This window comes from Myxine glutinosa, chromosome 4 (assembly GCF_964187855.1).
Source record: "Myxine glutinosa chromosome 4, kmMyxGlut1.1, whole genome shotgun sequence".
In the NCBI taxonomy this organism is placed as follows: Eukaryota; Metazoa; Chordata; class Myxini; order Myxiniformes; family Myxinidae; genus Myxine; species Myxine glutinosa.
In genome coordinates this window covers 58,160,509-58,182,997 of record NC_136264.1, presented here as the reverse complement: position 1 = coordinate 58,182,997, position 22,489 = coordinate 58,160,509, and the positions used below count along the sequence as shown (strand labels likewise).

At 45.8% G+C, this 22,489-nt stretch overlaps 1 protein-coding gene and 1 long non-coding RNA gene across 2 annotated transcripts; one reads left to right on the top strand and one right to left on the bottom strand.

The window, feature by feature from the left end:
- Nucleotides 1-310: 310 nt before the first annotated feature.
- On the bottom strand, nucleotides 311-15,691 carry LOC137426099 (uncharacterized). Its single transcript, XR_013623064.1, has 3 exons — nucleotides 15,590-15,691; nucleotides 4,864-4,921; nucleotides 311-326 (listed from the first exon to the last, which is right to left on the bottom strand). It is a non-coding gene; the product is annotated as an uncharacterized LOC137426099 (long non-coding RNA).
- LOC137411253 (uncharacterized) lies at nucleotides 7,498-8,899 on the top strand. Its single transcript, XM_078775098.1, has 3 exons — nucleotides 7,498-7,525; nucleotides 7,766-8,119; nucleotides 8,159-8,899. Exons 1-3 carry the CDS (start codon nucleotides 7,498-7,500, stop codon nucleotides 8,839-8,841), a joined length of 1,065 nt encoding a protein of 354 aa, XP_078631224.1. The 3' UTR covers nucleotides 8,842-8,899.
- Nucleotides 15,692-22,489: the final 6,798 nt, after the last annotated feature.

The window sequence follows — 22,489 nt, the reverse complement described above, 5'->3', positions numbered from 1 at the left end:
AATGCCTTCCATTTCATGGCTTCTGCAGTTATCCACTCTTAAACACACGAAACGGACATCTGGGTATCAAGTTCCCTGGGCTCATCAGTTTACATAACACAGGAAGGTGAAGCAGACCTCATTGTCAGAACAGCACAGACCTTGATGTTTGTGGCAATTGTCTGAACTTAAAAATTGGTTTTTTTTTTTACCTTTGTTCGGCCATTCCTGAGTTGGAAGTATTGCCATGTTTGCGGCAAGAAGTAGCAATCGCCTTCCCTCAGGTGGACGGTCAGGTCCTTCGAGCTTGGACGAGATTTATGGTCTTCGAAACGCGAGGAGGGTACCTGCTCGCCACGCACAAAAGGAAATTCGGTCTCTCAATGTTAGCCTTTCTCATGGCGGAGAATGTCGTAACACGCCTGATGATTGGAAGAAGCCCCTTGAGGAACGACAATATTTGGAGAAGAAACGACTACAGGCCTTCTTGTGCACCCATGGCCTGCCATCGCATGAGTTTCTGACAGGACAAGCCACGGGCTACAGGTAACATTGTTTTTTTTATCCTTCTCAGGAATAGTGTGGGATGATTGGTTAAGTCTTAAAAGCAGCAGGCAAAATATAAGGTAAGATAGGGGATTCTTTACTATTCTATTGAGATCTCAAAATTCACCCAGTTCAGTCCAACTCGGAAGTGGTTGAGTGAGATAGAATTCTTGCATTAGCTAAGATATATGTATTGTATTGTTTAATTTTTGCAATGCAGCAGAAACTGCATGCGTTTACCTGATTACCAAGATGTAAGGTAACCCCCTCCTTGTTATCTGGTAGCCTCCTCCTTGGTAACCCCCCACACTTCAGACATCATGCTTAGGTGCACTCTTTTTCCTAGCTATGGAATTGCTTCTCTGTTAATTCATGCTATTCCTTACAATGTGTTAAGGCTGCAGTTTTTAATGCTTTTAATACCATTGTCTCACATTTTGTTGTCTCAACACCTGTTGTCTCACATTTTGTTGTCTCAACACCTGTTGTCTCACATTTTGTTGTCTCAACACCTGTTGTCTCACATTTTGTTGTCTCAACACCTGTTGTCTCACATTTTGAGCCATTGTCTTTTTTATGCCTCCTCCCCCGAAGGTGGCCGGAGGCATTATGGCTTTGTGTTGTCCATCCGTACGCACGTCTGTCCGTACAGGCTAAACCTTGTTTTTCTCAGCAACCACATGTCCGATTGAGACAAAACTGTCAGGGTGGTAGCGACACCCATGTAGAATGTTTTTATTATAATTGTGACACCATAGGTCACGTGGTATGGCAGCCATCTTGGATTAAACAAATAATTAAAAAATATAATATCGGAAACCGCTGAATGGAACAATTTAAAACTTGGCACATTGTCAAGTACTCCAAATGGGGAACAAAAGCATGATAATGATGACATCATCAGTGAAGTGGTATACCAGCCAAAAATGTTTTCATCAAATGCCTTATCCTAAAAATCTGAAATTGCATGCGCATGATCTATGACCCATTTGTATTGAAATATTAAATTTATGACATCATAGGTCACATGGTTTGGCAGCCATATTGGATTTAACCTCAAACTTAAAAAAAACATCTTCTCCCAAACCACCAAACTGGTTGACTCAAATCTTTACGTGTCATCGACTGGGCATGGCGATTAAAAGTTGATCACAAAAACGTCATTGGTCACATGGTGTGGCAGCCATATTGGATAGAAAAAATGAACCTCATCTGATCAACACAAAACTTCACAAACATGATCTCCTACCCATGCATATGCATTTCTGATGTGTACATTTCTGATGTCATATGTCACATGGTTTGGCAGCCATACTAGCAATATTTAAATTCGATATCTAAATTCGTCGATATTTTTTTTAACAACCCTTCTCCGAAACCGCTTCACCAATCAATGTGAAACCTGTCATGTCTGGAAAAATGTGATACTTGAGAACAGCGGAAGGGATTTAAATCAAACTTGTTTATTTTTAGGACAGTCAACAAGGCTATCTACCTGTTGTCACAGGCAGTAACTATACGGAGGCAGATTGGCGACACAGTCGCATTACTCCAGTGATTTTGGTTCACGAGTTATCAAACAGTGACCACTATATTCGTCATGGGTGTGTGTGTCTGTGTGTCTGTCTGTCCGCAGCATAGCTACCCGATTATATCATCCTATCTTGATGAAACTTGGGTGGGAGGTTGATATCATGATCTAGTTGTGTCCTGCCTAGAGTGGGCGTATTGCGCCCATTGTGGGCGGAGCAACGCCTGAAAAAGATGTCTTTTTAGGGGGTAATCGAGTTCAAGCTACATTTTCTCTGAGGGAGTTGGTGGAATCTGACAGGGGTTTCGGTATTTGGTTCGGCCAATGTCATGTGTCTAGCCCCATGGAGCTCGATTTTACATTTTTGCCCCAAGGTCAAGGTCACAAGGTCACGAAATGTAGAAAAGTCGATTTTTGATGGTTTTATTACATTGTTCGCTTCCTGGTAGGGCGAAATGTCGTACATGATCTTATATTATCACATACATCATGAAATACAAGTTTTCCAACAAATTTCAGAATCTTCGACCTTTGAAGGTCACAAAGGTCAAATTTTCAAAGTTGTCGGAATCGAACCGAATTTTCGGTATTGTGTAGCTAACTAACCTCATAACTGATTATGGTCCCGATTTGATGCATCAATCGTCGATGATCGTGACGATCGCCTTGATAGTCCGTCCTTTGTCATTGAATACCGCTCGCTCGTGAACCATCGTCGTCTCCTGACTTGTATGTATTAATTTTTTGTTGGAACTCACTTTTACTGTATAGCATATGGCAAGTAATTGGCAGATGCATCATGAAATATCACTACTTGATCTTTTATTCGCTTGTGTTACTTTGCATTCTATTTGGCTAGAATTAACTTGGTGTTTCCATTAATTAACGATGATGGACATGTGATCTGAAATGTAACAAAAAAAAATTAAAATAATTTATCTATCTTCAAGAATTGTGCTGATGAATATGGGACTTTCAGAAATGATGCATTCCACCTCAAAATGTGTGAGTGAGATAATTATTGCTATGTAAAATAGCTCACAAAGCTTCTAAAAGAAGCAGAAAATACCTTGAAAAAATACCTGAGAGAAAGGGGTGTGCCTCTGCACAATGGAAGTTGTAGAACTTTCTCAGTTCGCCAAAAAAGATATTGCAGCTACCTGTGTTGCAAAAACTTCCAGCAATGCTGGCCGGTGCAGGGCCTGAAGCATTGTAGACGGGCACGCTCTACCCAAACCCCCAAAAATTCCTACCAGTGAGCGGACTTTGAACCTTGTGGGAGTGCTTATAGTGTGAAGTTTTGGTTACCACAGCTCAAGAAGGACGTAGCTGCCATAGAGAGGGTTGAGTGCAGGGCTACTAGATTTGATTCCGGGCCTAGCTGAACTCAGCTTTGAGGAGCGGCTGAAGGAGACAGGTCTTTATGCATTATAAAGGAGGCAGTTACAAGGGGATATGATAGCTGAGATGTTATATGATAATGAAGTGAAGATAATGAAGATAATGAAGGGTGGAGACAAAATAAATGCAGATTAATTATTTAGCACACGACAGTGATATGACTAGGGGCCATAGCCTCAGAGTAAAGAAGGGAGTAAAAATAGTAGTAAGGCAGGGCTCTTTCACTCAGACAGTAGTTATTAATGCATGGAATGGTCTCCCTGGAAAGGTAGTGGCAGCAGAAACAGCGGCTATGGTTAAATTGGAATTAGATAGGTACCTAAAAGTATTGGAGATATCGGGGAATAGGGATGTTGGCAGGAATTTTGGGTATCTTTAGTATGGATGGGTGATTGTGTGCATCTGTGTGGCATGCTGTCTGTGGGGGTCTCATCAAGTGGAACGGGGTAGTGTGTGCCTGATGTGTGTTTGTCACCCAATAACCACCTTCGCCCACTCCCCCCCCAAAAAAAAATACAAAAAAAACAAACAAAAAAAAAATTTGCATTTTTATTTTACTTGGTTTGGCGCTGATGTGCACAGGCATGATGGGCCTAATGGCCTCCTCCTGCATCTACTTTCCTTGTGTGTACCCTTGGGTGTCCCTCCTGTGAACATGGCAGGCGTGGTTATTTATTTAATGGACGTTTGCAATGGCAAAGACTTCCGTGAGAGTCACCGTATCTGTTTTAGTTGTTTCTTAACAGCGTCGCATCTGGGGATTGTTAATGCACAGAGCGAGTTTAAAATCACCTTTTAAAATGATAATATTTACTATTAGTCATGTTGTGGAGGGGAGGGGTGAGACAGAGGGAGGATGGAAGTGGAAGCAGGAAAAGCTGTTATAAATATATTGTTTGTTTGGTTCCGGGGACACTGGAGAAATACCAGATTTTTTCAAGTGTGTGTGTGTGTGTGTTATATATATATATATGACACCCAGGGGAGTCCAGGGCTCCTGGTAGTGTGTCTATAGACGACACCACTCCCCTCATGTGGGGTAGGAGACCCTAAATAAGTAATTTGACGGCAATTCCCCAAAGGTAAGTGTTCAATTAACTGAACAAAGAGATTTCAAATTAATAGAATTTATTTGAAAGTTTGGTAGGAGAGCACAATACAATACATTATTAAACTTGAGAATATCCCAAATGACGAATAGCAGCCAAGTAATAAAACCTATCAAAAGAACAGAAGCTGACAGCACTGAACAAATATCTGTAAAGAAAACATAAAATTACATTTCTCATACTTAAAAGCATCCCCAAAAGGGTTGAACTTAACCCAACTACCCACCAATATAAATATACAAATCAACTATACACAAAACGCTAATTGTTTACACGACATAAAACAAAATCACATACTCTTTTCACAAGCGATCAGGGGTTACCCAGAACACGGTGGAAACACTCCACTGTACCTCTGCTGAGACAGTGAACACATAATGCGTGAATGAATATAAGTGAACACAATTTCATTCATACATAAAAAACAAAATGGCGTCGCATACTCGATGCAAGCCTACCTTCGTCTGCCGGTTTATATGCACAAACCCACTGGACAGCCAGGAATTCACTGGAGAGTACCAAAACTCGGAAATACACTTCTTGAGCAGACACACCCAAGCACAGCACCCTAACTAGGACACCCAGGAAGTACTATCGCAGAGGACCCGAGCAATAGTGGTCTCCCGATATCTTCTTCTTCTTCTTTTTAAAGTTTAATGGCGCTTTCAGAGCCGCAAGGGTCTATGTACGCCACGTGCCCTGACATCCAAACAAAACCAAAACAGGAGGTTTGCACTAGAAAAACTAGAGACTCGCTCTGCTTACCCCGTATCTTTGCTGAACTATAAAACTGATCTACAACACCCCTTTTAGTCTTCCACGACCGGTCAATCTTCCACGACAGGTCCATCTTCCACGACAGGTCCATCTTCCACGACAGGTCCATCTTCCACGACAGGTCCATCTTCCACGACAGGTCCATCTTCCACGACAGGTCCATCTTCCACGACAGGTCCATCTTCCACGACAGGTCCATCTTCCACGACAGGTCCATCTTCCACGACAGGTCCATCTTCCACGACAGGTCCATCTTCCACGACAGGTCCATCTTCCACGACAGGTCCATCTTCCACGACAGGTCCATCTTCCACGACAGGTCCATCTTCCACGACAGGTCCATCTTCCGCGACAGGTCCATCTTCCGCGACAGGTCCATCTTCCGCGACAGGTCCATCTTCCGCGACAGGTCCATCTTCCGCGACAGGTCCATCTTCCGCGACAGGTCCATCTTCCGCGACAGGTCCATCTTCCGCGACAGGTCCATCTTCCGCGACAGGTCCATCTTCCGCGACAGGTCCATCTTCCGCGACAGGTCCATCTTCCGCGACAGGTCCATCTTCCGCGACAGGTCCATCTTCCGCGACAGGTCCATCTTCCGCGACAGGTCCATCTTCCGCGACAGGTCCATCTTCCGCGACAGGTCAATCTTCCGCGACAGGTCAATCTTCCGCGACAGGTCAATCTTCCGCGACAGGTCAATCTTCCGCGACAGGTCAATCTTCCGCGACAGGTCAATCTTCCGCGACAGGTCAATCTTCCGCGACAGGTCAATCTTCCGCGACAGGTCAATCTTCCGCGACAGGTCAATCTTCCGCGACAGGTCTATCTTCCGCGACAGGTCTATCTTCCGCGACAGGTCTATCTTCCGCGACAGGTCTATCTTCCGCGACAGGTCTATCTTCCGCGACAGGTCTATCTTCCGCGACAGGTCTATCTTCCGCGACAGGTCTATCTTCCGCGACAGGTCTATCTTCCGCGACAGGTCTATCTTCCGCGACAGGTCTATCTTCCGCGACAGGTCTATCTTCCGCGACAGGTCTATCTTCCGCGACAGGTCTATCTTCCGCGACAGGTCTATCTTCCGCGACAGGTCTATCTTCCGCGACAGGACAATCTTCCGCGACAGGACAATCTTCCGCGACAGGACAATCTTCCGCGACACGACAATCTTCCGCGACAGGTCCATCTTCCACGACAGGTCCATCTTCCACGACAGGTCCATCTTCCACGACAGGTCAATCTTCCACGACAGGTCAATCTTCCACGACAGGTCAATCTTCCACGACAGGTCAATCTTCCACGACAGGTCTATCTTCCGCGACAGGTCTATCTTCCGCGACAGGTCTATCTTCCGCGACAGGTCTATCTTCCGTGACAGGTCTATCTTCCACGACAGGACAATCTTCCACGACACGACAATCTTCCACGACAGGACAATCTTCCACGACCAGTCAATCAGCACCACGGCTTCATCTGCTTTTTCTTCTTTCTTCCCCTTTTACATACAAATGCCAAAAAACCCCGCCCAGACGACGTTCCGAAACGAGCCCCGCACCCCGACCCCCCCGTGTCGGAGGCGATAAAGTCGTTTTACGCCCGTCCGCTGCTAAAGCTTCTTCCTCCTCTTCGTCTTATACTTCTTATACATCCTCTTCTCTGCTAGTTATTCCTCTTACATTTCTTCTTCTTATTATACTTCTTCTACTTCTTCTTCTCTGCTAAATCTTATTATTATCCTTCTTCTTATACTACCTCTTCTCTTCTAAATCTTCTTCTTCTTCTTATAGGGGAAAGTGGTACAAAATGGACCCCTTGGGTCATATGGACCCCTTGGTATATTACACCAGCAGCTGCTGCCATCTTGTGGCTGTTCATGTTAAAACATTCCTTTGTGGATTAGCAGAAAGTAACAACATGGTGGCCATCCCTATCCAGTCTTGAACTCGAGCTGAACCATCCAACATTTTGACACCTACTAGGATCTATCGGTAGGTATGTGAGAAAATTGTGTTTGTGGTGACAGAGTGACTCATATTTCCTAGTGTTACTGCATGCTTTTAGAGTATAAGTCAGTCACTAAAATTGACCTTTGAAACATTCTGCCCAGTACATGTGGTTTCCAATGATGTCAGGTTTTCATGGAGGTCGTTCATGGGGCAAAACGGTCCATTTCCCTGGGGTAAAATGGCCCGTGGGGTACCATTTTACCCTTTAGTGGGCCATTTTACCCCATACATGTTTCTTATTTTTGTTACAAATATGTAGGCCTATGTATACATGTAGGCCTACCCTATATGTATGTATGTATGTATGTCTGTATGTATGCATGCTTGCATGCTGGCTGGCTGGCTGGCTGCATGCATGCATGTAACTTATACATATCTACTTATACCATGTCATTTTATGCACTGAAATATAGCTACATATTACACGCAGGAGGTGGAGAGGTGGTTGAGGCAGCACCCGGGACGATGTGTGACAGTATTTCAACTGGCCAGCCTGTTTGGGACTGCATATCGCAAGTCCGCTACAGCCGAGAATGCAGCAAATGGGTTTAGGAAAACTGGTATCTTCCCAGTGAACCGCAACATCTTCCAAGATCACGAGTTTGCTCCAGCGACAGTTACAGACCTCAACCAAAATGAACCAAGACCCATGGATGATAACCAGAGACCCCTTGAAGATGCCCATAGAGATGCTGATGTTCCTGCTCCTGGTGTTAATGCTGCAAGAGGCCCTGAAGATGCTGTGAGACCTGTTGGTGGTCCTGCACCTGATGTTAATGCTGTGAGACCTGTTGATGGTACTGCACCTAATGGTAATGCTGCGAGAGGCCCTGCAAATGCTGTGAGACCTGTTGATGGTCCTGCACCTAATGGTAACGCTGCGAGAGGCCCTGGAAATGCTGTGAGACCTGTTGATGGTCCTGCACCTAATGGTAATGCTGCAAGAGGCCCCGAAAATGCTGTGAGACCCATTGGTAACACTCAAAGACATGCTGCTGTTCCAAGACCTGCTGTTGCAAGCACCAGTAGGGAGTTCATTTCACCCTTTCAAATCAGTCCCCCACCTAAGGCTACTCCTGCTAAGGGTAGGCCTACAACACGTCAATCAAAAAGGTCAATGTCAGAGCATTTAACATCAAGCCCATACAAGAAACGACTTGCTGATGCAGCTGAAGAAAAGAAAAGACAGGAAGCACAGAAGGCAGAGAAGGCAAAGCAGAGAGCTGAAAAAAAACCTCAGAAGCAAAAGAAAGTTGCAGAAAAGCCAAAAAAGAAGATAGTGAAGGGTAAACGGGCTATATTTACGGCACCAGAAGAATCTAGCGAGTCTGAGGATGATGATGGAACAATGTGCTTATTCTGCCGGGAAAGTTATAGTGTGATAGGAGAAGGATGGATAAAGTGCACAGTCTGTCGTCTTTGGGCCCATGATGGTTGTGCAGGTGTGGATGAAGAAGATGTGAATTTCATCTGTGACTTTTGTGCCTAATTATGTGCATAATCTCACCTTGTAGTCTGTAATTTTTCACAATAAATATTATTTCAGGTTCAAAGTGTTTTGATTGGTGACTGAGGGTAATTATTATGTTTTTCAATGGGGTGACCATATTACCCCACGGGGTGACCATATTACCCCACGGGGTGACCATATTGCCCCATATGTGGGGGCCATTTTGCCCAACGTGGTGTACAAAATGGCCCACTTAGCACATTTTTGGTCTTTGGTTCTCACCAGTGAATGGTTGATTTGATTCTAATACCAAGTAATTTGTGTATTTATAATGGAATAATGATTGTAAAGACACTGTCTGATTTCAGATATACTGCATCATTTTGGATAAAATTTCAAAGAAAGCTTAAGTGTGCCATTTTGCCCCACCTTCCCCTACTTCTTCTTATCCTCCCTCATCTCTGCTAAATATTCTTCTTCTTATACTTCTTCTCTGCACGTTCCCGGCGTCGCCTAGCATCGTGTCGTAGGACCGTTCCTCTTGCGGACCTGGCCCTCTTCTCTTCTTACTATTCTTGTCTCCCGATATGCCTGCACAGGTAGCTTATGAAGCCAAAAGGGGCGGAACCAATATAATTTTCTCTGACAGCGACTAATGATTGATCCCACAGGCTACATTCGCCCTCCCCCCTCCCCAAATGCATCGGCGCCCCGACGATGAACCAACCGAAAACGGCAAAGTAAGGAGCTAACCCTCACAACTACATGTTCTAAGATTGGCAACTACCCAACGCAACCACTTTTGTTCGTGACTGGTGGGTTCTCACAGGGCATGGTAACCGATGCGGGCTCGAATGGTAACCTGCAGTAGTTCGAGTGCTACGACGTAGGCTGGGGACAGCTGGTGATCCTTGGTCAGATGAACCTTCACTAGATTCACGAGAGCTACACTCCTGGTCCTGCACAAGGCTCCCAGGATCAAGTGGACTTTCACTTGTTTCCGTACTGTTCTCCAGGTCTGGTACCAACACCACTTGCTCTCCTCTCCAGTCCTCGTCAAGGACCAAAAGCATTGACTCTTCCTCCGAGTCATCTGTAGTATCAGCAGTAACAACGTCGTCGTCAACAGCACACAATGGACCAACCGGATGGGCATTACAGTCCTCTCTTCCAGGTACACTCCTCAACTCTGTTCGGTGTACTTGGCGAACTGGGCCATCTTGATTGACAGGAACAACAGAGTATACGACACCTGGGTCTTGAGGTCGACGTACAACTCTGTAAAGACGGGAATCCCGGACGTCTTGGATCTTATTTCTTCCTCACACTTTGTGATTTTTCAAATAAACCAACTGACCTTCTTCTCGGCCCGAATCAGTTACCTGCTGGTTATACTTTTGATTCTGCTTTTCAGCTTTGGCCTCCAATTGCTGCCTTACATGATCATGCACCACCTTCAGGCATTCCTGATGTTTCTGGACCCATTCTTCTGTAGTGTCCTCACTGGGATCGGCTGCGTTGATGCCAATGAGGAAATCCACAGGGAGTTGGGGTCCACGGCCAAACACGATGTAGTGTGGAGTCATCCCGGTAGACTGATGAGCAGTAGTGTTATAGGAACACGTTACATGTGATAAAAAAAAATGGGGCCAGCGTCTCTTCTTATCTGGTGGTAGAGTACGAAGGAGGTCGTGGAGGGTGCGGTTAAACCGCTCACACTGCCCATTAGCTTCCGGATGATAGAGTCGTCCGGCTTTTCTTGACCCCATACATTTTACACAGCTGCTGTATCACCTAGCTTTCAAAATTTCTGCCTTGATCAGAGTGGATGCAGCTTGGAGTGCCAAACAGATGGAAACACCGTTTTACCAACACATCTGCCACTGCACTGGCCCGCTGATCTCTTGTCGGTATCGCCTGCATAAACTTGGAAAATACATCAGTAAGCACTAGAACATTCTCTCTTCCATCACTGACTGGTTCTAACAGAGTGAAATCCATTGCCAAGAGTGCGTTAGGTCGCGATGCCTGCAGACTTCCCCAATAAGCTTGAACTTTAGGGCCTTCCTTTGCCAGGATGCACCTTTCGCAATTGCGGCACCACATTTCCACATCCTTTGGCATAGCACCTGGCCAATAACTCCGGTCCTGGGCAAGCTGTAAAGTACGGTCTATACCCTGGTGTGCATGTCCATCATGCACACACTTGAGCACTTCTTCTCTGAGGCATTTCGGTAATATAATTTGGAACACTTCTCTACCACCCCATGGAGGGTAGATCCGACGAAAAGCACACCTTCCCTTTCCACCAGGTGACCACACTGGCGAAACAACTCCCTACTTTCCTGACTCAGTTGTTCACGTTCCTTTGGTCCTGGGGTTCGACCCTCCCTCCAATGTTTCCACACGGGACCATTGGCTGGATCTCGATTCTGCAAAGTGGACAAATCTAGCTGTGAATAACCAGGCAGGGCAGAAATCTCATTGCTGCAAACTTCCTGATAAACAGAGGAGTCAGCTGATGGAAGATGAGATAAAGCAGGAGGGACAGCCATTCCTGGGGAAAACCGTTCAAGGTACTGCCTCGACGAGGAGTCTGCATCGCCATTATTACGACCTGAGCGGTATTTCAACGTATAGTCAAAGGAAGCCAATTGAGAGGCCCATCTACTAGAGTAGCTCATGGTGGTTGAGTATGCACTTTATTGTACAGACCTAAACTCTTCAGGAATCCACTAATTGAAGGTCCAGGAACAATATTTGGTTGGTAACACATTTTCCACTGACGGCGAAATAGCTGAAATGGCCACACCCCTTTTTGGGCCACGCCCCCTTTTTTGCCGTGACTGTATCTACAGAACCGTTGGACCTAGGAGGTTGCCCGACCACTCAAAATTTGCGCAATGGCCACATTATGGGGGGTCAGTAATACATTTTCATATCCAAAAGTCAATGGTTTTTAAGATAATTGCCAAAAACCGATTTCAACATGTTACGAACTACAATATTATTCGTAATTGTTCCTGTTCCTGTTCCTATTGTTCAATTACTTGATTCCTGAAGAGTCTAGACTAGACTAGAGTCTAGACTAGAGTCAAGACTAGAGTCTAGACTAGAGTCTAGACTAGAATTTAGTCTAGAGTCTAGACTAGAGTCTAGACATGGCTAGAAATTCCGGTCATGGGTGTTTTGTCGTTGAGCCTGCAATCCAGCTGTTGAAGCCAGATCAGTTTGGTAACATATTCCTTGGAATGGGACCTTTTCACATGGAGAAGATTGTCATCGCTTGCCTTGGGAAGTTTTTAGGCTGTATCGGTATTGATCTGGCTTTGATTGAGACTGAAGCCTTTGGCAAGCTCGTTGTAGAGAATAGTGTCATGACTGGAGGTCACTATTGCAAAGGCAAGGAGGGAATGAGTCTTGTATCAGAGGTGATGACAGTTCTTATGTTTGAGAAGTTTCAACCTGACCAGGACAGTACTAGTTGTGAATTAGACCAGCAAATAGAGACCATGGAAACTAAGATGCAGCAGGCTTTAGATAGTGACCATACAGAGTTCAGAGAGATTTGGGAAGAAAGCAAGATCTTACATGCAGACTTGAAGAAGTATTTCACCGAATGGAAAGAAACGGCCTGTAATGAGAATGTGAGGTACTGGAGCTTGTTTCTGGATGAGCTGTATCCTATCCTGAGAGATCTTACACACTCTATTCGGCAAGGCGATTGGCATCTTTTCGTTTCAGCTGTGCGGAGGTGCATGCCTTTGTTCTTCGGGTTTGGCCGGACAAACTATAGCAGATGGGGTACGCTGTTCCTTGAAGATTGCCTGGACCTACAAAGGAAGTTCCCGGGTATCTACAGATGCTTTACAGATGGTGGATGGGTGATGTACCACACTACCCGACAAGGCAGTGCAGTAGGATTTGACATGGCACTCGAGAAGTGTTACAATAAACCCGCCAAGGTTGCTGGAGGTATCATTGGGATGACCAGACAGAAAGAAGCAGTAGCCTTATGGAATCTCCTAAAGCATGAGAAAGATCTTCATGTGGCACAGCTGCTGGAATGGTGCAACTTGGGAGACAAAGATGACAGTGAGCTGAGCCTACACCATGAGTTCAATCCAAGTTCTACGAAGATTGGCCATGTTCGTGCAAAGGCCCTTCTGGATTACATAAAATCCATCAACAATCCGTTCGACGCTGGAATCAGACTTCAGAACATCTCTACTGGAGCTGACATTCCCCAGGAGGTTGTCGACGGATTACTTAAATGCCTGGAAATTGGTGAGAAGAGTTATGAAGAGTTTGTTGAGACCAGATTTCAGGATAAGGAGAAGCACCTACATGATACAATCCCTACCAACCGCAAGACTGTTTTCGTGAAACGTACTTCTACTCCGTTCACAGCGAAGAAATCGATGGCGAAAAAGGATGCAGCGGAAACGGTTAGGTACATTGACTATGCTAGAGAAAGAGGGTACAGCATGCTAGAACTCCTGAAGTATGAATTGACCAGCACATCCCAGTTCCTCACCACTGAATGTAAAGATGGCATCAAATTGAAGAAGCCCGATAAAGCCTCCTTAGCCAGGGAACTTGTCAGTCGCCTTCCACAGGAGACGAGGAATGTAAAGAGTGACGCTCAGATGACAATAGTGGACTTCATGGCACTTGTGCGTAAACTACCGATGAAAAAGATGGGCCTTCACACATTCGGGGAATTGGCTGAGAGTCTTTCCAACAGGATTCTTGCTACAGGCTCCGTGTCCACAAGAATAGACATTATTTTTGATGTTTATCAAAAATCATCAATCAAGCAAATGGAACGGGCACAGCGAAGTTCCTCAGAACAAATCACAATCACCATTGGGTCTGACAATCAGAAACTCCCTGTCGATCTTGATATGTTCTGGAGCTCAATGTTGAACAAAGTTCGGTTGCAGGAGTATGTCTTCAAGTGGATGCTGCAGAATGTCGAGTCGGACAAGGAAATATTCTTTGGAGGAGTATATGGGGGTGAATGCAGGAAACTGTTAGCTGGCACTGAAACACAGATCGCAGAGCTCTCAAGCAACCAAGAAGAAGCCGACGACAGAATCATGTTCCATATTAATGATGGTGTTGTGAAACACGGGGTTCAATCAGTCTTGGTCGACTCGCCTGACACAGATGTCTTTGTCAACCTCATCTTCCACTTCAACACAACCTGGCAACTACAAAAGCTGTACGTGAAGCTTGGTAACCGGAAAACAAAGAAAACTGTACCAGTCCACATGTTGGTTGATCAACTGGACAACGGTTTGGTGTCGTGTCTCCCAGCCATTCATGCTCTCAGCGGTTGCGACAGTACCAGCAAGGTGGGTCCAAAGCTGTCTGGCCTGAAAGCATCCATCGATCTCTCCCTACTGGAAGGGTTTGGTGTAGAAGAACTGTCACCACAGATAACAAGCAATGCTGAAAAGTTCCTTGTGTCTGGATTAAAGAAGACCGACTGTTCCACTTTCGATGAATATCGATGGGAGCAGTACCACAACTCCAAGAAAGAACTGGACTTCAACCAGCTTGTGTGCTGTTCATCAACGCTACGAGAACACACAAAGCGAGCATTTCTTCAGTGTAAGATGTGGTTGCAAGCCCCAACTCCTGCCGTCACCAAACCAGATCCACTCCAGTATGGGTATGAAGCAACGGACGTTGGCATAACACCAGTGATACTGCCAGTATCGTGCTGGCCCGATGACCTGCCTCCTCCATGCAAATGCCCAAGAGCATGTATGAGTACCAAAACGTGCACTTGCAGAGACAGGAACATTAAATGTGTCACGTTTTGTGGCTGTAGTAAAGGCGAAAAGTGTAGAAATCCAAATAAGTAAATTCCAAAATAGGATGATGCAAAAGGTATAAGTGTCATATAATGTTGTGGCCTTGGTGGTATCATACAATTGTAGTTCATAACATGTTGAAATCGGTTTTTGGCAATTATCTTAAAAACCATTGACTTTTGGATATGAAAATGTATTACTGACCCCCCATAATGTGGCCATTGCGCAAATTTTGAGTGGTCGGGCAACCTCCTAGGTCCAACGGTTCTGTAGATACAGTCACGGCAAAAAAGGGGGCGTGGCCCAAAAAGGGGTATGGCCATTTCAGCTATTTCGCCGTCAGTGGCAAATGTGTTACCAACCAAATATTGTTCCTGGACCTTCAATTAGTGGATTCCTGAAGAGTTTAGGTCTGTACAATAAAGTGCATACTCAACCACCATGAGCTACTAGAGTAATCGCTGCTCCAGTGCTCCAAATTTAGCAGTTTGCTAAACTCAGGGGACTCAGGGGATGGCTCAGGGGATTGTTGTCAGTGTAAATTGTAACCCTGTTACCTAATAAATACTCCCAGAATTTTTCTGTGACAGCCCATTTAAGAGCTAAAAACTCTAGCTTCATGGAGCTGTAATTATCCATGTTTTTTTCTGCCGGCCTAAGGCTTCGACTGGCAAAGGCTATGGGCCTGCGCTTTCCATCATGTTCTTGGGAGAGTACTGCACCAAGCTCACCATGACTAGCATCGATCTCGAGGATGAACGGCTTTTGGAAGTCGGCGTAGGCTAAAACTGGTGCTGTGATCAGGGCTTCTCTCAGGGCCAAAAATGCTTGCTCACAATGGTCATCCCAAGCGGAGGACAATGGGGTCTGGGGGGTCTTACCCTTCTTGTTTGGCCCACTCAGTTGTGCTACCAAATGATGGAGGGGGGCTGCTAACTTAGCAAAGCAATCTACAAACCTACGGTAATAACTGGCAAAACTGAGGAAAGAACGCAGCTCAGCCAGATGAGAGGCGTTTCCATTCACGCACCGCAGCCACTTGGTCCGGGTCTGTAGCCACGCCCTGTTCAGAGACAACATGTCCCAAATATTTGACTTGTTTTTGGAAAAAGTGACATTTGGAAAGCTTTACCTTCAACCCTTGTTGTTTATGTCTGGAAAAAAACCTCTTCCAGACGATCCAGGTGCTGGTGTACTGTAGATGAAAAAAAACAAACGTCATCAAGGTACAACAGGACGGACTGGAAACGTTGGTCCCCGAACATGTGCTCCATTAAGCGCTGAAAGGTCCCAGGTGCATTACATAAACCAAATGGCATTCTATTAAACTCAAAATAGCCAAATGGGGGTACAGAATGCCGTTATGGCCCGAGCAGCTTCAGCCATCGCCACTTGGTTGTACCCACTAGCTAGATCCAATGTTGAGAACCACCTAGATCTTGTTATAGCATCAAGGGACTCTTCAATTCTCGGAAGTGGATATGCATCCTTCCGGGTCAGCATTCAGCTGCCTGTAATCGGCACACATACGTAGGCCTCCATCTTTCTTCACCACCAAAACAATCGGGGACAAGTACACATACATTCAAAGTACACCGCCCCATGCCAAATAATTAAATATGCTGCAGCGCGGCATTGCCGGGGCGCCTCCGGCGCCCGGCAATACCGCAGTGCAGCTCATTAAGGCTGCATTGGGAGGGAGAGGTGTACACTAATTGATTGATTAATTGTATAATTAAAATCAATAAAAGATTATCACAAAATATTTTCATAATCAATTGGCTAATCGCATAACTAAACCACTAGTGCTTCATCCGAAGATGTATCTTTTAGAAATTTAATTAAATAAGTCATTTATAAAAAATTAAATAATTAATTGATTACTCAATAAATAATTAATCGATTAATCAATAAATAATTAATAGATGAAATGATTAATCAATAAATCAAAAATATCCTTGATAGCCACATCACTTGGTCACTTATGTCCAAATATTAGCTTCCCAGCTCAAAAGGTGCCTGAGATATTGGCCAAATGAGAAAGAAAATAAATAAATGATTAATAATGAAAATAAATAAATAATAATCATAAAAAAATTAAATTGGTAATCAATTTGGTCAGAGAACACATAAACTACCACTATTTCATCAGAATCTGTAACTTAAAAAAAAAAATTTTTTTGGGTCATTAATCGAATAATTAAATAATTAATCGATTAATTGATTAATTAATAAATCAAAAATATCCTTTGCAGCCAAATCACCTGGTCATTGGCATGTCCAAATATCAGCTTCCTAACTCAAAAGGTGCCTGAGTTAATAATGGTCAGAAGAGAAATGAAATTTAATTAATTAAATAAGTACTTAATTAAACGCTAATAATTAAATAACTCCTCAATTAATTGATTATTCAAAAAACAAAAAATACCGTATTTGACAAAGGACTTGCTCACGACTGTGCCGAAATTTCAGCTTCTTAGCTTGAAGGATGGCTGAGATATCGCCCGGACAACCAAGAAAACAAACAAACAAGAAACCAGAGTGAAAACTGAGTACTCTCTTTCAGCGTGCGTCACTGCCGAGCCCCCTTTGGTGCCCGGCAATGACGATTTGCAATGCCTGGAGATGGCATAGGAAAGGAGCGGTGTACAATAAGGAAGGGCTGCTGCTTTCCCTAATTATTTGACTGTCCAGCTACTGTTTGATGTGTGCCCTAACTGCTTCATACTGTGAGGGGGGAATGCGCCGATAACATTGGCGCACAGGCACGTCGTCTAAAAGCGGGATCTCATGTGTAATGAGAGTGGTACAGCCTAAATCACCCTCACTTTTAGAAAACAGGGAATGGTATCTACCTAATAGGGACTTAGCCTTGACAATTTCACTCGGGGTAAGGCCTGGGAAGTCAAGGTGTTCAAGGTCAGCAAGGACATGAATATCCAGATCAACCGACTGGACAGACACATGGGCCGTACATTCGTGTATAGACTCGTCAAGTAAGAGCTCCATGCGAAGGAAGTTACCAGCCTGAATATCTTGACCACTGACCATCTGCACTGTTCCTACCACTCTGCGATGTGTTAGCCACACATCAGACTGGCCTACATTAGTAACAGGGGCATAAAGGGTACCTCTCTCAGCATGGACCAAAGCAGGAGAGACCAATAAACCCTCCGGGAGGCAACCGCCAAGGGGACCAAGTATGAAATCCATAAGTGGAACCTGAGGGCAAGTAACAGGGACCATGCAAAGTGTTCCAGCAACTATGCGTATGGGCAGTGTACCCTGAAAGCCTCACCTTAAATACAGAGGAGGAACTTACTATGGCCTCAGTCCTCTGACAGTGACGAAGCACACGTCTCCATGCCGGGCAGCAGACTACACAGGAGGACTCTGAAATAATCTGGAGCCATGCTGTTCAAATAGCTCATGGTAGCAGTCAGTGATAACGTTCATGCCAAGAATACCAGGGGTGGTCTTTTTACGACTCTTGATACCACCATTGGCTGGTTCTTTCACAACCAATATGCCCCTACTAGGCATGCACCGGTCCAGTACCTTTACATCTAACTCAACATAACCAAGGTAAGGTATGTCTAACTCATTAGCTGCTTTAAGACCCAGCCACTTGCAGTCATAAAGTTCTTGTTTAAGCAAATGTGAAAAGTGTTCAAAAAAATAGCTTTCCGTAATGGTCATGACCAGGGAACCAGTGTCCAACAGACAAGGGACTTACACTCCCCCCATGGACACGGCCAGCACGGGGCAAGACCCAACTAACTTGCTAAGTGCTTTGGTTTGTTCGGAGTTAGAGTCGAAGGACACCCCTCCCAGTTTGTGACTCTGCACACTGGGGGGGTTCTAGTTTTCCGACTGGTTAACCTGTGCAGTACCAGTATTATTCTGGGGTAGGTTTCCTTGTGTGCAGTAGCGAGCAATGTGACCTGGCTGCGCACACTTAAGGCAAATTGGTCGCCCATCAGGTGCCGTTTGAATCTATTACTATTATAAAAAGGCCTTCCCCGACCCACCCACCCCCACATTAGAACTTAAAGTTTGTCTAATCATATCCAATTGGGCTTGTTTAAGAACTATGCTTTTTAATTCTGCTAGTTCGGAGTGATATACCCCAACTGCTTCACTACCAGTGGTGACTTGAGTTTCACATGTTTGTAGAAGGGGGCGTAGGCGTACATACTTTTCTCTGGTGGGCTGACCCTCCTCGACCCATCGAATCGCCTCTTTGCGAACGTCAAGTAAGGACATCGCAAGAGTTTGCCTCACCATCCTCTTTAGCTCTCTACACAGCATGTGGTCCCTCACATTTTCACAAAATTGGTCCCTCAATAAAACCTGTGAATTGGGCATAGCCTGTGGGTTAAGCTGTTGCACTCGCTCCATTAATATCAGAAGGGCATGGGAAAAATCCTGCAATGATTCTCCTTCCTTCTGCTTTCTATCAAATAATTTCTGCTGCAAGGACACATAGGATTTAAAACAACCATACACTTCCTGCAATACTTCAATGATCCGCTCAGCATCTTCCTTTATCGTTATATTTCTAAACTTAATCTCAGTGTGTGCGGCTCCCTCTAGGTGATCATAAACAAACAGTGCTTTGTCCAACTCTGACATATGTCTTGCCTTTATGCAACTCTGCACTTCCTCCACCCACTCGTCTACAGTTAGGCCCCAACAGATGAACATCCAGAAAATTTAGGACATTTCCTCTCTCTAGGGAGGTAAACAGTTTGTTCTCTCCTCGGCGGAGGAACAGACACGTTATCAGCCGGTCCCGATGTATGGCCTGACAGTCTCTCATTTTCAACTCGAAGCTGCTCCAGCTGGTCCTGTAGTGTCTGTAGTTCCGCCTCCATGATCCTCTGACACCGTTTGAGAACAACAGTTCAAGGGAAGGGCCACCAAGTGGCGAAGCTGCACAAGGTCGGAGCTTTCAAGTCCACTGATGGGTGGAGTCTTTGCTGCCAACCGCTGTTCTCTACAATCAATAAAACATTGTGCTGCTACCATTTCCCATAATCCAATGTATGGCTCTCCAACCAACTCTGAATTATCCTGCCGACTACGCCAAATGTGACACCCAGGGGAGCCCAGGGCTCCTGGTAGTGTGTCTACAGACTACACCACTCCCCCCATATTGGGTAAGAGACCCTAAATAAGTAATGCAAAAGCAATTCCCCAAAGGTAAGTGTTCAATTAACTGAACAAAGAGATTTCAAATTAATAGAATTTATTTGAAAGTTTGGTAGGAGAGCACAATACAACACTTTATTAAACTTGAGAATATCCCAAAAGGCGAATAGCAGCCAAGTAATAAAACCTATCAAAAGAACAGAAGCTGACAGCACTGAACAAATATCTGTAAAGAAAACATAAAATTACCTTTCTCATACTTAAAAGCATCCCCAAAAGGGTTTAAGTTAACCCAACTACCCACCAATATAAATATACAAATCAACTATACACAAAACGCTAATTGTTTACACGACATAAAACAAAATCACATACTCTTTTCACAAGCGATCAGGGGTTACCCAGAACACGGTGGAAACACTCCACTGTACCTCTGCCGAGACAGTGAACACATAATGCGGTTACCATTTAACAACAGCGCCCGGATTCCATTGATACATAAAAAGAACAAAATGGCGTCGCATACTCAATGCAAGCCGACCTTCGTCTGCTAGTTTATATGCACAAACCCACTGGACAGCCAGGAATTTACTGGAGTACAAAAACTCGGAAATACACCTTGAGCAGACGCACCCAAGCACAGCACCCTAGTGCGGACAACCAGGAGTTTTTATGGCCGAGGCCTTTTTTATTCTAAAAAAAGGTAAAAAAACACGCTCAAAATACAATCAATAAACCCATCACCATCACCACCACACAAGAACCCAGAAAAATCAAAAACCAAGAAATCAAAAGCCAGGAAACAAGATATCAAACAAAAAATAGGAACTCAAAGAGAAAAAGCAAACCAAAATATCAAGAAAACGCAAGAAAACAAGGTTCAAAGACCAAAATGAAAATCAAATCAAATTCAATAAACCATAAATCATAAAAACCAAAGTCCGTCATCCCTATCCCAAACCCCCAAAAACCCCTCTCCCACCCCAGGCAGCAGACACCTAACTCTAACTAACCAAAGGGGAGGGAGAAAGGAAAGAAGACCCTATCCCGCCTCCCACCCCCCCGAAAACAACCAAAGAAGGGACACCTTAAAACAATAAGGGTCAAGGGGCCTTTTTTCCTTTGCATACCGAAATCAACAACCGGCTGCTAACCGCAGCCGGGAACATGCAGCCACAAACACGTTGAGGGCTCGACCCACCGCTGGAAATAATAATGAAAGAAAATAAAAATCAAACCAAGGCAAAATCAAGATAAAACAAAAGGAAACCCAACTGCCCCCACCCTCCCCAGGCCGCGCCCGGGAGGGCCCACCCGGAAGATGCCCCACAAGGAAGGCCCCGGCTCCCTGAGCTGCCCACGAGGCGTGAGTGTCCCAATGAGAATCACCGCCCGACAGGGCCCGCAAGCACACCTGCCGGAGCACCCCCAACCTTTCCAAGCCCGGGCGGCAAGCTCGGTCAGGGACTACGGCTGCACATGACTGTCGCCCGCACATTTGGAAGTAACCTCCCGCGGGACCCCCCCCTTCACCACGGAAAAGCCCGGCCGTATTCTCCGCTCCAGGGAGGGCTTTACGACACACCTGACGCATCGTTGCGGCCAGCACCCCGCCCCGTCGCCCGCAGGCTGTCGCCAAGCCTGTACCTTTGGAGGCAGGATTGGGCCATGCCCCATATCTGCCCAGGATCCAACCATACCCTGGTATAGAAACCTCTGGTTCTCGCTCGCCACAAGACGGTCTTGATTATACAGACCGTTCTCCAGGCCTGCCTCCATTTGCGGACAGGCACTGGTTGTGGTAGGAGCCCGCTAAACGCAAAGACGTCCCGTCTGACCATCACCAGCCAAGGCACATAGCATTCGAGGCCAGCCGCAAGCGACCAGACCCCCTCGGCGACAGGGCAGTCCCAAAGGACATGCCTGACGGTTTCGTCCCCTGTGCATCGGGGTCGGGGACACTGGACCGACACGTTCAGGCCCCTCTGGAACTGAAACACCCGGACCGGAAGACACTCATGGGCGGCTTGCCACGCGACGTCCTTCTGGTCGTTGGCGAGACAGCAAGCCGAAACGTTCTCCCAAACCTTTCTCGCCGTACGTTCTGCGAGAGGCCTTCCGCGAAGGATACGCACCTCCCGCAGCACCTCCCTTGGGCGCAAGTGATCCAGGACCCGCGACAGCTGCCAACCGATGGGCCGACAGGTCAACAGGCCCTGCTCCCGGGCGAACCCCTCAAACATCCGGAAATGCCCCGGACACGACCCGGAAAAAGGCCGAGACAGCGGGAGGGACCGCCCTTCCAACCGCGCGACGGACGGCCCCAGAAAGAAAAACAGAAAGTCCCGCGCCAGCCGGCGACCCGGGTCCTCAGACACGAATAACTCCATGAGAGTACACGCAAACGCAGACATACATACAAACACCGGGCAGGGGACACCCTTCCCACCCAAGGACGGGCTCATCTTCACGACCCTCCTACTCCTGCGCTCTGCTCGGGTACCCCAGAAGAAAGTGAAAATTATTCCTTCTAGAGCCCGTCCCACCGCAGGAGGAGGTGGGGAGATTCTCGCCAAATACAACAACTTACCGATCAAAACATTCTTGATAACTAAATTTCGCCCCTCCATGGTTAGGCGACGAGACCGCCAAGAAGCGACCTCCAATTCCAATCCCCCAATGACCGTTCGCCAGTTCTCAGCGGCCAC